The 16,569-nt window shown below is 41.3% G+C and overlaps 1 protein-coding gene across 3 annotated transcripts in view; it reads right to left on the bottom strand.

The window, feature by feature from the left end:
- SMARCAL1 (SWI/SNF related, matrix associated, actin dependent regulator of chromatin, subfamily a like 1) overlaps positions 1 to 16,569 on the bottom strand; it is an 82,788-nt gene that overhangs the window by 40,364 nt on the left and 25,855 nt on the right. For all 3 annotated transcript variants that reach the window (XM_043995086.1, XM_043995087.1, XM_043995085.1), the window contains 3 exons: positions 12,710 to 12,860; positions 9,221 to 9,379; positions 848 to 913 (listed from right to left, as the gene is read on the bottom strand). In XM_043995086.1, the coding sequence (XP_043851021.1) occupies positions 848 to 913; positions 9,221 to 9,379; positions 12,710 to 12,860 (376 nt within the window). The remainder of the gene's footprint in view (positions 1 to 847; positions 914 to 9,220; positions 9,380 to 12,709; positions 12,861 to 16,569) is intronic.

Consider the following 16,569-nt stretch of genomic DNA (forward strand, 5'->3'; position numbering starts at 1 on the left):
CTGAGAGTGGAGAAGGCAGATCTTGATTCTAATTTGATCAAATCTGCCCACATGAGACATGAGAGATGTGTGTAAAGCACCTTCCAAAGCTTAAGCACTATATTAATGCTAGCTACTGTCATTATTATCACCATCATTGTCATGTCATAACAATGACAAGGATAATAAAAACCGTAATTGTTGCTGTAATTTCTGTTAGTAACAGCAACAATAAGAATAACGCTTACTAACGAGCTTTTGGATAGAGTGCTGAATTCAGAGTCAGAAAGCCCAGGATGAAATCTGATCTTTCATAATGAATGGCTGAATGACCACAAGCAAGTGCCTTAGTTTCTCTGGGCCTCAATGACCTTACCTGTAAAATGGGAATACTACCATAGTAATTCCCTCACAGGGTCAAAGTGAGAATCAGAAGAAGGAAGGTCAATAAAACACTCTGTGAATGTCAATGCCAGTTATTATTTTATTCATTACTCTGTTATTCCTGCCCCTTGATGGGGGACGGTATGATCAGAGACAGGCTGTTAGTTAGGCAGGGAAGGAGGAAGGAAACATTCTTCCTTATTGGCTAGCGCTCCTTCAGTATGTCACACTGAGCTGGTCCCCTGGTCTCTGGAGGCCCAGCTTTAACACAGAGATGAAAGCACTGGGCCTACCCCCTTTCAGTGACTTGTAAGGGCAAAGGAGGTAGGAGAATCGATGGGGCTAAATAAACACAAGGTACTAGGGCAGGTTTAAACCCTAGATTCTGTCTGTCTGCCTCAAGTCACAGCGGATGTGTCTCCAACCTCCCAGCACTGCAGTGATGACCCCGCCTACTGGCTGGGTTTGGGGACCATGTACGCACCTTGAGGAGAGGCATGGCAGCTCGACAGCGGGCGGTCTTCATGTTCTTCAGGAAATGCGATTCGTCCTGAAAGGAAACAAGTTTGCAAAGCACTTTATTTTCCCTCATTAGGTCTTCGCACCAATGCTGCAAAAGTAGGAACATTATTATCTCCATTTTACAGAGGAAGAAACTGAGGAAGGCAGCGGTGAAGTGACTTGTCCAAGGTCACACGAGTAACAAGGATCAGAGGCAGGTCCTCTGACTTCAGGACCAGCACTCTTTCCATAGTACTACACTGTCTCCTCATAGTTCTAACTCCGACAATTATGGCTCTCAAGAAACAGGCCTAATTCCTAAAACCTGCAGACCCACCAAAGGCTATTCTTCAAAGCAATCTCCTTGATCAAGGGATGGGCTTTGACCAGTTAGCAGTTAGCAGTCTGGAGGGCTGTTGTTCTCTGTTATGCTGCCACTACTAGCACAGTGCTTGGTACACAGCAGGTACTTCATAAATGGTTATTGATTGGCTGGTTGTTACTCACTACACCATAACAGCAGCAGCAAATAAAGGTTTACTGACTGACTGACTGTGCTGTTGGAACTCTCCTCTGGACTGACTTCCAGAGTCAACAGTTCAGGCTTTCCAACATCCACAACAACGGCGAATATCTACCCTAAGAGTATGGATTTTTCATTGTTGGTAACAAGAGCTATAAGCTATTCAGAGTGATGAATCATGACTACGGGGGATGAAGAGATCAGGTGACAGAATTCCCAATCTAAAAAGGGAAGCAGTGTACAATGTACCCCATAACTGGTAAAGAAGCTGCCTTTATTGTGGGGTTAGCCAACTGGCTCTGAGGGCCTTCCCAAACAGCTCTAAGAGAGGCCTGAGTAATACCAGCCCATCTCTGGAATAAGTGTATAACCTTCCAAGGGGACTACTTTGAAATCAAATACCCAAAATTGTAGTCCAATTTTTAAAAAAGTGTCATGATGTCATATGTTTTTGTTTTTTAAAATGTCTATTCTCATCCAAAGCAGGCAGTAAACTCCTTGAGACCTAGTATTCTTCATGGATCTCCCATAGTGCTAGACACTCAATAAAAACTTGATTGATTAATTAGGAGCTAGGTAGCCCAGAGGAGGTTTTGCTCACATCATCTTGGACAAATTAGGAACAATTATCCAGGCCAGAGAAGGAAACAACATTCATCAGGCTTCTCCTAATGAACTGGGAAACTAATCTTTAGATAAAGTTTGTAAATCATCACTTGCAAAAGGCTGTTACACAGCAGTAAATGATTATGGTAACCCTGTGTTTGACAAATGTAAAGATTTAAGTTTTGGGGATAAGAATTCACTATTTGGTAAAAATGTTGGGAAAAACAGCAGTCTGGGAGAAATTGGGTACAGACCAATATCTTACACCATTTACCAAGATAAGGTCAAGATAGAGACATGGCCTAAATGTAAAGGAAATGTTAGAAGTAAATTAGGAAGGCAGTTAGGTGGCACAGTGGATAAAGCACTGGCCCTGGATTCAGGAGGACCTGAGTTCAAATCCAGCCTCAGACACTTGATCCTTACTAGCTGTGTGACCCTGGGCAAGTAACTTAGCCCTCACTGCCCCAAGGAGGGGGTGGGGGAGAAGTAAATTAGGAGAACATGGAGCATATTACCTATCACACTTATGAAAAGGAGAAGAATTTATGAATAAACAAGGGATGGAGAGTATTGTGAGTTAGAAAATGGATAGTTATGATTACATTAAATCAAAAAGGTTTTGTACAAATAAAATCAATGCAGTCAAGATTAGAAGGAAAGCACAAAATTGGGGAAAGACTTATATAGATAATTTGTTGGATAAAGGTCTCATATATCTCAAATATATAGAGAACTCTGTCAAGTTTACAAGGATATGAGTCATTCCCCAATTGATAAATGGGAAAAGGATATGAAGAGACAGTTTTTTGATGAAGAAATAAAAACTGTACATAGTCATATAAAAAATGCTCTAAATCATTATTGATTAGAGAAATGCAAATTAAAACAACTCTGAGATATCATCTCATAACTATCAGATTGGCTAATATGACAGAAAAGAAAAATGACAAATGTTGGAGGAAATGTGGGGAAATTGGGGCATTAATACACTGTTGGTGGAACTGTGATCTGATCCAACCATTTTGGAGAACAATCTGGAATTATGCCCAAAGAGTTATAAAACTTTGTATACCCTTGGACCCAGCAATTCAACTATTATTAGGTTTGTCCCCCAAAGTAATCAGGGAAAGAAGAAAAGAATTTTTATGTTCTAAAATATTTATAGCAGTTCTCTTCTTGGCGCCAAAGAACTAGAAATTGAAGGGATGTCCAAAAATTAGAGAATGGATAAACAAGTTGTTGTATGTGATTGTGATGCTGTAAAAAATGATGAGCAGGTTGATTTTGGTTTTTGGTTTTGGTTTTTTTTTTTTTTGCAGGGCAATGAGGGTTAAGTGACTTGCCCAGGGTCGCACAGCTAGTAAGTGTCAAGTGTCTGAGGCTGGATTTGAACTCAGGTCCTCCTGAATCCAAGGCCAGTGCTCTATCCACTGCGCCACCTAGCTGCCCCCGCAGGTTGATTTTGGAAAAAACATGGAAAGACTTGCATGAAATAATGAAAGGTGAAATGAAAACCAAGAGAACATTGTATATAGTTACACCAATACTGTTCAAAGATACCTCTGAACGACTAAGTTATTCTGGGTTTTATAAATACTCAAATCAACTACAAAAGACCTACAAAGAAAGAACTCATAAAATGCTCTTAGTATGGTTTCACACACACACACACACACACACACACACACACACACACACACACACACACACACACACACACCCTCTCTCTCTGTGCGAAATGGTGGCCTTCTCAAGTGTGGGGTGGAGAGGGAGGGAGACATTTTGGAACTTAAAATGTAACAAAAAAATTTAATTTAATTAAAAAAAAACAGAGAACAAGAACAAAAAGCTAGTAATCAGAGACTAGACTAGGGCAAGCAGTAAGGAATCACTTCAGTCATTTGACTCGCAGTGTCCACTGTTACCTGGGTAGAGGGAGAACTGGGGACTTGGAGTAAGGTTGCTTTAGGCATTTGTCCGAGAAAGGCCTGGGCTGGGCTTAGAGGAGGGTGCATGAACCTCTGAGGTCGTATTCCTCCCTTTTCTATTATACTTCACTGTTACCTAATGGCAAGATCTGATTCTATCCAATGTTACTAGTGTTCCTTCTCCCCCTTGCTTCAGGACAGCCCTGGAAAGGGAGCTGACATCAGCAGAAATGCCTTAAAAAAGACAAGACAGCCAGGTGCAGGTTGCATCCTTGGAATATGGTTATATTGGGCTACATATTTTGAGAGCAAGAAAATGTGGCTTTCCTTTAAAGGAAAGAAAACAAGTGGATCCCAGGACCAAAACAAACTAGCAAACAAAAACCAGACACAGCTGTCACCTCCTCCCGTGGATGAGCTGATTTAAGAAGGGAAAAAAAATTTTGACGATCTAGGGAGAAGACAGCTGTCCTGATGATGGATCCTGCCAGGCAGAGCCTGACTGTGGATTGGAGAAGTCCCTCTGGACAGAGATGCCCATTTCAGCTAGGGAATTAGAGTGATGAGTGATGGAGTGCAGGAGTAGGAAGAACATGGTAGCTAGAGTCAGGAGGACAGGAATTCAAATCCCACTTCTGCTATGACCTTGAGTGGGCAAGTCACTTCATCTGCTCCCTCATTTTATTTTATAATTTTTAATGTCTTTTAAAAAATTACTGACTTAGTATTTTTTCCCACTATTACATGTAAAAATAAATTTTATCATTCTTTTTTTTTTTTTTTTTTTTTTTTTGCGGGGCAATGGGGGTTAAGTGACTTGCCCAGGGTCACACAGCCAGTAAGCGTCAAGTGTCTGAGGCCGGATTTGAACTCAGGTACTCCTGAATCCAAGGCCGGTGCTTTAACCACTGCGCCATCTAGCTGCCCCCTATCATTCATTTTTTAAAATTTTGAGTTCCAGGGGCAGCTAGGTGGCATAGTGGATAGAGCACTGGCCTTGGATTCAGGAGAACCTGAGTTCAAATCCGGCCTCAGACCCTTGACACTTACTAGCTGTGTGACTCTGGGCAAGTCACTTAACCCCAACTGCCTCACCAAAAAAAAAAAAAAAATTGAGTTCCAAATTCTCTTTCCCCCTCATTAAGAAGGCAATTTGAGATAGGTTATACATGTGTAGTCCTGCAAATCATATTTCCGTATTATTCATATTGTGAAAGAAAACAAACACCAGGGGAAAAAATGCAAGAAAAATAAAGTTTAAAAACTATGCTTCATACTGTCCACCTCCAAAGGAAGAATTGATATTGATTGAACACAGACTGAAGCATGTTATTTTTCACTCTTTCATTTTTTTTCTTTTATTTGGGTCTTCTTATACAAAATGACTAATATGAAAATGTTATAGATAATTACACGTGTATAACCGATATCTGATTGCATACTGCCTCAGGGAAGGGGGAGAGGACGGAGTGAAGGAGGAATAGAATTTTGAATTCAAAACTTTAAATTAAAATGTTTATTATTTTAAAAAATGTTTGATTCAATCTGCATTCCAATTCCATCAGTTCTTTCTCCGGAAATGGAGAGCATTTTTTATCGTAAGTTTTTCAGAATTGTCTAGGATCATTGTATTGCTGAGAATAGCAAAGTCATTCACAGTTCTTCATCAAATAATATTGCTGTAACTGTGTACAGTGGACTCTTGGTTCTGCTCATTTCAGTTTGTATCAGTTCATTTAAGTCCAAGTTTTTCTGAGAGCATCCTGCTCCTCATTTTTTATAGCACAATGGTATTCCATCATAATCATAAACTACAATTTGTTCAGCTGTTCCCTAATTGATGGGCAAACCCTCAATTTCAATTCTTTGCCACTATTAGAATATCTGTGACAAATATTTTTGTACATATAAGTCCCCTTCCTTTTTCTTTTTTTTTTCTCTTTGGGATATAGTCCTAGTAGTGGTATTTCTGAGTCAAAGGATATGCATTATTTTATAGCCCTTTGGGTATAGTTTTAAATTGCTCTTCAAAATGATCAATTCAGTTCACAGCTCCACCAACAGTGCATTGGTATCTTGATTTTCTCACATCTCCTTCAACAATTGTCACTTTCCTTTCCCATCATGTTGGCCAATCTAATATGTGTGAAATGGTACCTCAGAGTTGTTTTCATTTGCATTTCTCCAATCAGCATTGATTTAAAGCATTTTTTCATATGGATATAGATCCAACTCCTCATTTTAAAGATGAGTGCTACTTTAGGCAAGTCAATTCAGCTCAGTCTTCGGCTCCTCCTCATCTCTAATTGATGGAGCTATACTAAATGATCTCTTGAGATCTATCTAGCTTTGAACCCTGGGATGCTGATGTTCATTCTATCTAATCTTTAGGAACATGTTCTATCACAAAAATGAAAAATCTTTTTCTTAAAAAAACCCTCAGCATGCCATACGAGCATCACCTTACTCTTGGAAATCACATTTTTGTGAAGTCAGACAGGGACAGAGGTTGTTGTCTCACTTAACATCATGGAAACTGAGACACAGACAAAGCCAGAGAGCTGCCTGAGATCCCACGTGCAGATCAGTGGCTGAAACACTACGGATCAAAAGAGGAAGTGGTCTTTCAGTTCCAATACGGAACCATCTCCACTACGCTGTAGACTCTTAAACCAAGGCTTCCATCTGTTTAAAATCAATGGAAAACTTTTTTAAAAAATTCAAAATGACAATTGAGTGTGAACCAAATCATGAACTGTTCAGAAGGCTAAGCACTAGTGAATTACTTGTTTGGCCTTGGGGAAATTATAACAACTTCAAGTCTGGTTTTGCAAAGAAAGAGAGATGCCACTATGACCTGGCACTTGGGCACAAAACAAAATGTCAGATGAAAGGAGACCTGGTGCTCTCTTTTGTACCCCCCAGCATGTTTAGCACAATTTTCAGCAGACAAGAAGGCTATGTTTTATTGACACCCCAAAAATAAAAGTTGGGGAAAATCTCACCATCTTTTGTTGGGTTTTGTATGAGATATATCAAATGATATTTGGAGTACAAACTATGGGCACCCAATGTCATCAGAGGAAGATGGTATGGTTGAGAAGAAATGGCTGTTTTGAATTTTACAACTTTTGTTAGGGAAGAGCAGAAGCCTACATATCATGATGTTCATTCATAAAATGAAGGAGCTGAACCTGCTGAGGGATAGCTAGACAAATTGTGGCACTGGAAAGGGATGGGATATTATCGTGCCACAAGAAAGGACAGCTCCAGAAAAAACTGGGAAGATCTTTATGAAGTGACGCAGACTGAATTGAGAATATGGAGGAGAATCGTTTATGAAATAGTAACATTAAAAAGGCAAAATAACTGAAAGACTTTAGAACTCTGATCAATGCAATGATAAACCAAGAGTCCAGAGGACTTAAGCTAAAACATCATTCACTCCTGCCAGAGACATGATGAACCTAAACTATAGCATGAGACAGACAGTTCTGGACATGGCGAATGTGAAAGTTTGTTTTGCTGGGTTATGCACATTTATTATCAATTTTGCTTTTTCTTCATTTTTTATTGTCCAATGAGGGTAGAAGAGTGGGGAGAGATAATGAGGACTTATTAAAATAATTACTTTTTTTAAATAAAGGGGCTAAACAAGATGACCATGGTTGTCCCACTAAACCTAGGATCCCATAAGGAGGTGTTAAGTTACTCTGTTCATGCAAATGGAGAGCAGGAAAAATTGTTACCAAAAACTAATAACCACAGCATATCATTAGAGCATTCCTATTAAGATCAGATTTAACATGGTCAGTGCTGGCTGGGCATGGACAGCCTGGGGAGGAGAAGAAGGGGAGCCACACACTGAGAGATACTTGATCAAACTGTAACCAGAATGAAAATGCTCCTTGAGGATAAAACATTCCTATTGATCTTGAGAAATTAAGCAAATTCTAAATCACAATTGATTAGAAAAATGCAAATTAAAACAACTCTGAGGCACCACCTCACACCTATCAGATTGGCTAATATGACAAAAAAGGAAAATGATACATGTTAGAGAGGATATGGGAAAATTGGGACACTAATACCCTGTTGGGGAAGTTGTGAATTGATCCAACCATTCTGGAGACCAATTTGGACAACCAAATTGTGCATACCCTTTGATCCAGCAATACCTCTGCTAGGTCTGTATCCCAAAGAGATCATAAAAAAGGGAAAAGGACCTACATGTGCAAAAATGTTTATAGCAGCTATTTTTTGTGTTGGCTAAGAATTGGAAGTTGAGGAGATGCCCATCAATAGGGGAATGGCTGAACAAGTTGTGATATATCATTGTGATGGAATACTATCTGCTATAAGAACTGATAAGTAGGATGATTTCAAAAAAACTTGTTAAGACTTACATGAACTGATACATAGTGAAATGAGCAGAACCAGGAGAATGTTGTACAAAGCAACAACAGTATTGTTTGATGAAGAACTACGAATGACTTGGCTATTCTCAGCAATTCAATCATATAAGACAATCCTCTAGGACTCATGATGAAAAATGCTCTCCACCTCCAGAGAAAGAACTGATGTTGTCTGGACACAGACTTAAGCATACTAATTTTTACTTTTGATTGTTTGAGTCTTCTTGAACAAAATGACTAATATGGAAATGCTTTACATGATTACATATGTATAATCTATACCTGACTGCTTACCATTTCAGTGATGGGGAGAAAGGAAGAATAAAATTTGGAATTCAAAACTTTAAGAAAATGTTATTTAAAAAGAGAAATTAGGGGGCAGCTAGATGGCGCAGTGGATAAAGCACTAGCTCTGGATTCAGGAGGACCTGAGTTCAAATCTGACCTCAAACACTTGACATGTACTAGCTGTATGACCCTGGGCAAATCACTTAACCCTCACTGCCCCACAAAAAGAAAAAAAATGGGAATACTACTTATTGTAGTACCTATCACATAAAAAGAGAAATTAAGCAAACCATATATAACAGAAAACAGGGATAGCTTGAGCAGACACTATGCTTGAACACGCAGTGAACAGTTCTAGGGCAGGCCATTGGAGACTCTGGCTGCTCTAGGGTGCGTTTTCTATGGTGGCTCCCATTTGTGACCTCTCCTGAAGGGATCAGAGGCCCCCTTCAGACTGCAGAGGGATGAGCTGCCTGTTGTTAAAACAGAAAAAATTCCTGACTTTCCCAGAAACACTTAGGAGGCTCAAGGAGCTGTGAATGCACTTTGAGTTCTGGAGGAGAAAGGGATCATAAAGACAGAAGGCCACTTACGATAATGACCACTTGGAAGGAGGTTTTTAGTTGTTTTTTCAACTTGCTGAGGAGGTCGAAACTGACGATGTTGATCAAGCCAGCTGTCAAACTGTCCTTCCCGGTCTCTACCACGTTGGTGCTATCTGGGCTGAGGGAAGGCAGCCACCGGTGGAAGGCCTGAACGGGAAAGGAGAATCAAAACCAACTGAAATGGTTGAAAGTAGGAGGTACACGGCCCAGCAAGTGTAGTCTGGTCATTTCACCTCTATTTTCACTTCCCCCTCCCCCCACTATTTATCACCTCTTCCCAGCCCTCCATCAATTATCTATAAACTTCCCCTTTTAACAGGACTGAAAGCCCCACAAAAGCTTCCCGGAAACAGGCACACCTTTTTTCTTTCTCAAAATAAGTACCCTCGCTTTGTTATTCATATTTGTTTCATCTCTGCTGTTTCAAAAGCAACTGTGAGCTCAACAAGGGATGCTACTTCTCAAACACCTCTCACCGAGTGCCAAGCACAGCCCCTTTTATTTAAAAAACAAACAAACAGATGGTGAGGATGAGGATAACTGAGAGTAAACATTCTCTTTGAAGCCATCTGCTCACCACAGAAATCCTCCCATGTTTGCCTCACCTGTCAAACCAATACGTGCAACCAAAGGAAAGACATCTGGGGGTCCTTCGTGGGTCGGGGGCAGGATTTGTGTGCTACCCGCCTCTACCTGCTGCTATCCAACACCCCAGGACCACTGTGTTTTGCTCTGTTTCCCCTTCTTCCCACCTCTACCTCTCCCTCCTCTGCTCCCCTGTCCCTCCCCAAGCTTTCTGGGGCCTCCTGACGGCAGGGGTCCACACTGCGATTTCAGGGGAGTCTGTGAACTTGGATGGGGAGAAGTTATTTCGGTATCATTGGTTTCCTTTATAATCCTAGGTATCTTAAACATTAAAAAACCTTATTCTGAGAAGAAGCATGCCGGCTTCAATGGGAGCCAAAGAGTCCAGGCCAGAAAGATGGTCTGAGAGGTGTACAACTGCCCCTCTGAGGAGTACCCTGACTTATTCAGAGGAATGGTACTACATAGAGTGATTTAACAAGCAAACAGAATAAACAAACGTGAAATGCTTAGTTACCAGAAGCACTGAGAGAACACAATCAGCAGGGAGAAAGACAGAGTGACTGCTTGTTTAGGTATATGCTAGAAAGCTCGGCTTTTCCCTACCAGACAAGAACATCATTACCCAGTGCTTGGGTAGATATCAGGCTGGCCCAGAACAGGCAATGCTGCTGCCTCCTCTCTCAATGCACTGATCAGGAAAGATCTGGGAAAGGACTGAGGTGTGGGGAAGCCCCAAAATTGATCAGAGGGCTGGCTGAAGGCGCAGACCTTCAACCTACATTTTCTTTTTCTTCTAACTGAAGTGTGTTAATGAAGTAGTCCTGTCCTTCTTTGCTGGTGGGTGGAGAAGTCTCTGGAAGAAGACTTGAGTGTTAGTCCTCTGAAAGTTCTTGGTTATTTATGGGTTGTCAGCTTTATGTTACCCGGAAGGAAGTGAGTACATCCATTTTAATGTAGCCTTCGGAGGGCAGGGGCTGTTTTTTACTCCAGTCTTTGTATCCTGGGTTCCAGCACGGTATCTGGAACACGGTAGATTCTGGATGACTGATGAACAGATTCCCCTATTTCCTGTTGTTGTTTGTCCTTTGTTCTCAGAAGAGAACCAAAGACATCACAAGGGTGATGTCTTAACTTGGTTGTGAGTTGAATATAAGTGAGGCAGGGCTCTGCAAAGTCATCAGCCTCACTCTCTCCTCCAGTCATCAAAGTCCAGTGGTGAGACAGATCAGGAGGGGTGGCTAAGGCCCAAGATGCAGTGGGAGACCTTGGCCCTTCTAAATTAAGGTCTTTCCCAGGTCTCAGTTTGTCTGAGGTCATGCCCACTGAACAATTGAGGGCTGGGTAAGAGTTGAGACAAAAGATGACTCAATTTACCATCACAAAGATATCAATGTGGGAGGGGACCAGAACAGAAGACAATTGCTATTTACACTCATCCTAAGCCCTCAAAACCTGAACAATGAGGCACTGATTCTTAAGTTGGGACTATTATTGGTCATTCAATGAAAGCCAGGGTGGTTTTAGTTTTAAGGTGGAGTCAAGTGGCTTCATTTAAAATAAAATGGACTTTTGAAAAGTCTGTCTTTCCAGAGCTCTATTTCAAGAAATCAAAAATGAAAAGCAGGAAGGAGGGCAGCTAGATGGTGCAGTGGATAAAGCACCAGCCCTGGATTCAGGAGTACCTGAGTTCAAATCTGGCCTCAGACACTTAACACTTACTAGCTGTATGACCCTGGGCAAGTCACTTAACCCCAATTGCCTCACCAAAAAAAAAAAAAAAAAAGCAGGAAGGAAAAAAAAAGTAAATTGTCCCAGTTTCTTGGGGGAAAATTAATAAAAATAAATGAGTTACTTTATAAATAACATGAATATGATATAAATAAATTATATTCTTGGTACCCAATTTCCTAAACTGATAAAACAGAACAGAGAGTGATGAACATAAGACAGTCTAGACAGGACTATTCCCTAAGCCAGCCAGGAGAGGACCTTGCTTTTTCCTTAAAAGCCTTCAAGGAAGGTATTACACAACCTCACTTCGTTGAGCATCCAATTCCTCCCGCTAGAAGGTCTTCCTTATGTGTAATTTAAAATTCTAAATGTGGGTTCTAATCTGTCCTCCCAGTTTTGGGGGGAAACTGGCTAAAATCACTGATAAACGAGTTTAGGTTTTTTAAGGGTTTATTAAAAGATAGTAAAAGACTTACTTATAAACACACATATGATGGAGGAGGCTAAAAGGGTTAACAGATAACCTAACAATAGTAGCTACCAGTGGTAACTAAAAGGGTTAACAGAAAAACTAAGGTTTGTGTTCTTACAGTCACTAAAAGGGTTCAGTCCCTACCAACCCTCACCATCAACAAAGACAATAACCAGGGACCATTAACCATTAATAGCCATTAACATTCCTAGATGACAGGACACCTAGAAAGAAGATCTTAAATAAAGAGCTATCATAAACACAGAGACCCTCTGGCTTTGACAGGTTTAAGCGCGTCTTTAGGAACATGTGCAGAAAGGACCAAACGTGTCCTTGGGTTTACCTTAAGACATGTAAACCACCGAAACACACCTCCAAGGAAAAAGGCACCTGCCTCGGAGGTCATCTTAGGACCCCAGGAAGTCCAAATTAGGATAAGAGCTCCCATGAACCTCCCACAAGGAGGAGATTAAGATAATGAGGAGATGGCCTACTTTTTCTCACTATAATCGTTTTCCTCTCCATTTGAGACACCTGGCTCCTTTGGGTACTCTCCCTGTGGTCACAGAATTCCAATAAAACTTGGGAAATAGTCACTGAGTCTTGTCATTCTTTGGGACCCCTCACAATCAGTCTGATCCATTAATTCCACCCCCCTGCATCACACACACACATGAAGAATTCACCTGTTCCCAGGTGAACCGCACGGAGGAAGGCGTGACAACTAGTAGAGGCCACTCTTTCCGGTAATATGCCGCAATACAGATGGCCTGAATCGTCTTCCCCAAACCCATGTCATCCGCAAGAAGCAAACGGCCTTCCCTGGATACAGCAAAACTGCAGAGAGAAAAAGGCATGATTAGAGCAGTCTCAACTTGCCATGAGTTTTATTATGTAATTAATCATCCAATCAATATAAGAACCATTGTGTATAATAAGACTACTAAGAATAACTACTAGCATTTTTACATTGCACTTTAAGATTTCAAAGTACTTTACAAGTATCACCTAATTTTATCTTCCCCACACTCCCCACACCTGGGAGGTAGGTGCTATTACCATTTCCATTTTACAGATGAGGAGACTGACAGGGTAAGTGACTTGCCTAGGATCACACAGCTAATAAGTGCTTGAGGTTGGATCTGAACTCAGGTCTGTCCACTTCGCAAACAAACATGGTGTCTGGCCTTCGGGAGCTCATAATTTAAGTCTTGGGGAGTCCTATTTCATTCTCTCAAAATGACAAAATTACTAAAACCAAAACACATGAAAGCGAAAACGTGAGATGAACCATTTTGAGGCAAAATGGCTTTGGCTGAAGGATGCAGGCCAGTTAGAACAGGCTTCTGTTCTCCAACAAGACAGGGACATGCAGCTAGGGGAGACGTCCTTAATCTGCGGTGCTTGAACTTTTTTTTTTTTAATATTTTGATAACTGCATTTCAATAAAACTGTCTTCCTTTGTAATCCTATGTATCTTAATTTTAATGTTTTGATAACTATATTTCAGTACCACAGGTTTCCTTTGTTATCCCATGTATTTTATTTTATGCATTTATGCACTGAGAAGAAGTCCAAAAGTTTTACCAGTATACTAGGAGGCCACGAAACACAAAGGTTAAAGCTGAGCTAGAAGAAGCTAGGAAGATTGATAAGTATCTGTGAGTGCCGCCTCCGAATCCAAAGGAATTCTACTTAGTTTTATTAGGCCCACTCCTGACTGGTGCATTTGTGATTTGTTTTTTTGTTCACCCTACATTGGAGCATTCAGCTCCCTTTGTCTACTTCAGTATAAAACTGCACAGTATAAAAACTACCTTCGGAAAATAGTGCCCTAAACCAGAGAGTTTCTATTTCAAGAGGCTTTAATTCCCAGAATCAGGGCAAGGCTAGTGAGGTGCTAGGGCAGACTGGTCTGGCACCCTTCTTGTAGAAATCAATATATCCATTAGACTGGTTTATATACTATCTCTAAATCCTATAGTTTGATCAGTTTAGTGTGAGGCTTAGTTTAACGTTCCATGAAATCCCAACCCTAACCCACACAATGAAGTGTCCCATTTCTGCATAAGAACTCAAACATAACAAAAATTTGCAATTACATAGAACCTTCCCAGATCTGAAACACTTAGCAATCCTCCCAACCAAGTTCCAAGTGGGGCTGGGGAGTCTGGGGAGTCTGTCATGGAGGCAAGGATAGTGAAAGTGACTTGTCAAAGATTTCAGGGGAAGCCCATAGAGGGTAAAGAGAAGCTAGAATCTCAGACTCCTGTCTTGGTCTCCTGTCCTCAAGTTTCCTATTGTTTGAATTAGTGAAAAACACATCCTTTGTTCTGAAACCTCAGCAGGTGCGGATCTGGCTACCAGCAAATTCAGACAAAATGACACCACAGAGCTGGATCCTGAGTAATGCTGCATCATAGGCTGCCTTCCTAAACACCCCTCTGAGGGCAGATGTTGTGATGTCCAAGGTAAATCATGAAAACTCTGAGAAGTATGCTTATCACCTTATAATGATGCCATAAAAAGAATACTGACAGACGCCTAAGAGGCAGCTAGGTAGTCCAGTGGATAGCTATAATCTGGAAGACTTGAGTTCAATCATGGGCTCAGATACTTACAAGCTAAGTCATGTAGGGTTAGTCACTTAATTGATGTCTGGCTCAGTTTCCTCATCTCTAAAATGATTATTGTTTAATTAATTAGTTATTTCTGACTCTCTGTGACCCCATTTGGGGTTTTCTTGGCAAAGATACTGGAGTGGTTTCTCATTTCCTTCCCCAGCTCATTTTACAGGTGAGGAAACTGAGGCAAAGAAGGCTAAGTGACTTGCCTAGGGTCACACAGCTAGTAAGTATCTGAGGCTGGATTTGAACTCAGGTCCTCGAGATGCCAGGCCTAGCACTCTATCCACCTAGCTGCCCCAAATCTATAAAATGGGGTTAATAACAGCACCTACATCCCAGATTTGTTGAGGATCAAATGAGATCATATTTGTAGGCACCACAGATATAGATAAATGCCTGCCACTACTTCTACCACATCTCAGTGACAAGTAGAGCAGGTCTTCCATGTTTGTTCTATTCTCCTTTGCATTTTCCACCACCAGAACAGCGGATCCCTGCCTAGGAGAAAGAGACAACCTTGTTCCTAGCACTCCCCTCAAGTCCCCTCCTCCGTTCGGCTCTCTCAGAAGGCTCTCCTTAATCGACAACAGGAGGAAACCAGAGCTGCTCAAATATTATTTTGCTTCTGTTTTTTCTGCTAAGAAGAATGACCTTTGGAAGGATGGGAGAGAACAAGAATGGCTAAGAGAGGGATGACGCCAAAGATAAATAAGGAAATAATGAAGAGAAGACGAAGGCTGCCGTGAACAAGCTCAGTTCACCTGAAACAGCTGAAACATGTTCTTAAAGGGCTGGTGAATGAGACCTTTTAATTACTCAGTGACAAATGAAAGACTGCGGAGAACAGGAGAGGCACTAGAGGATGAGAGAAGGGCAAGTGCTAATATTCTGGCTGCCAAGTGAGGCAAGAGAGTGGCATTGGCAAGCAGTGGGCTGGTGAACTTGGCCTTCATTCCTTTCCTGGCCACGTCCTAGAACACACATTACTAAAGGCATGGTTAGTGAACATCCGCGTGTCTGGAGTGGGCTGGCTAAATTAGGACGTGATGCCAATGACATTAGTCTCAGTTTTAATACCCATGAGGACCGTTTGCCTTTGTTTTGGGTTCCATGACCACCCAAGGCATGGCCAGTAGTCAAGGGCGATGCTGGGAAGGTGGCTCAGCAAAACTATGTTCATTCAAAATGGCACATCAGGCCCAGGGAGAGTTGAAAGGGGTGATCACTGTGAATGTAAGAGACTATTATGCAGTCCCAGAGATGTAAAGGCCATGGGAGATTTTGCATGAGTCTACACTGAAGGCATGACACAGAGCAAAGTCCTTTTTGTGTGTTTTTAAATCTTGGGTCTGTGTGATCCATCAGTATTTACTCATCTGCCATTTCCTGTGCATTTCCTGGATGGCACAGTGGAATAATCACAGCTGACATCTCTAGAGCGCATTAAGATTTGCAAAGTACTTTATAAATATTGTCTTATCCTCTAAAACAACCCTGGGAAGTAGGAGCTATTATTATACCCTTTTTTTCTTTGTAGGGCAATGAGGGTTAAGTGATTTGCCCAGGGTCACACAGCTAGTGAGTGTGAAGTGTCTGAGGCCGGATTTGAACTCAGGTCCTCCTGAATCCAGGGCCAGTGCTTTATCCACTGCGACACCTAGCTACCCCCTATTATACCCTTTTTACAGATGAAGAAAGTGAGGCAGATGGATGTGACATGCCCAGGCTCACAAAACTATTAAGTACATGAGGCCAGATTTGAACTCAGGCCCTCTAGAATTCAGGTCTATTACTGTATTCAATGCATTACCTAGCTGCCCAGGAATGCACTCCCTTATCACCTCCACTTAGAATCTCTTAATTTCTTCCAAAGAAGCTTGTTCAATCACCACCTCTTAGAAAAGTCCTCTCTTGATTTG

This window comes from Dromiciops gliroides, chromosome 3 (genome assembly GCF_019393635.1).
Source record: "Dromiciops gliroides isolate mDroGli1 chromosome 3, mDroGli1.pri, whole genome shotgun sequence".
NCBI lineage: Eukaryota > Metazoa > Chordata > Mammalia > Microbiotheria > Microbiotheriidae > Dromiciops > Dromiciops gliroides.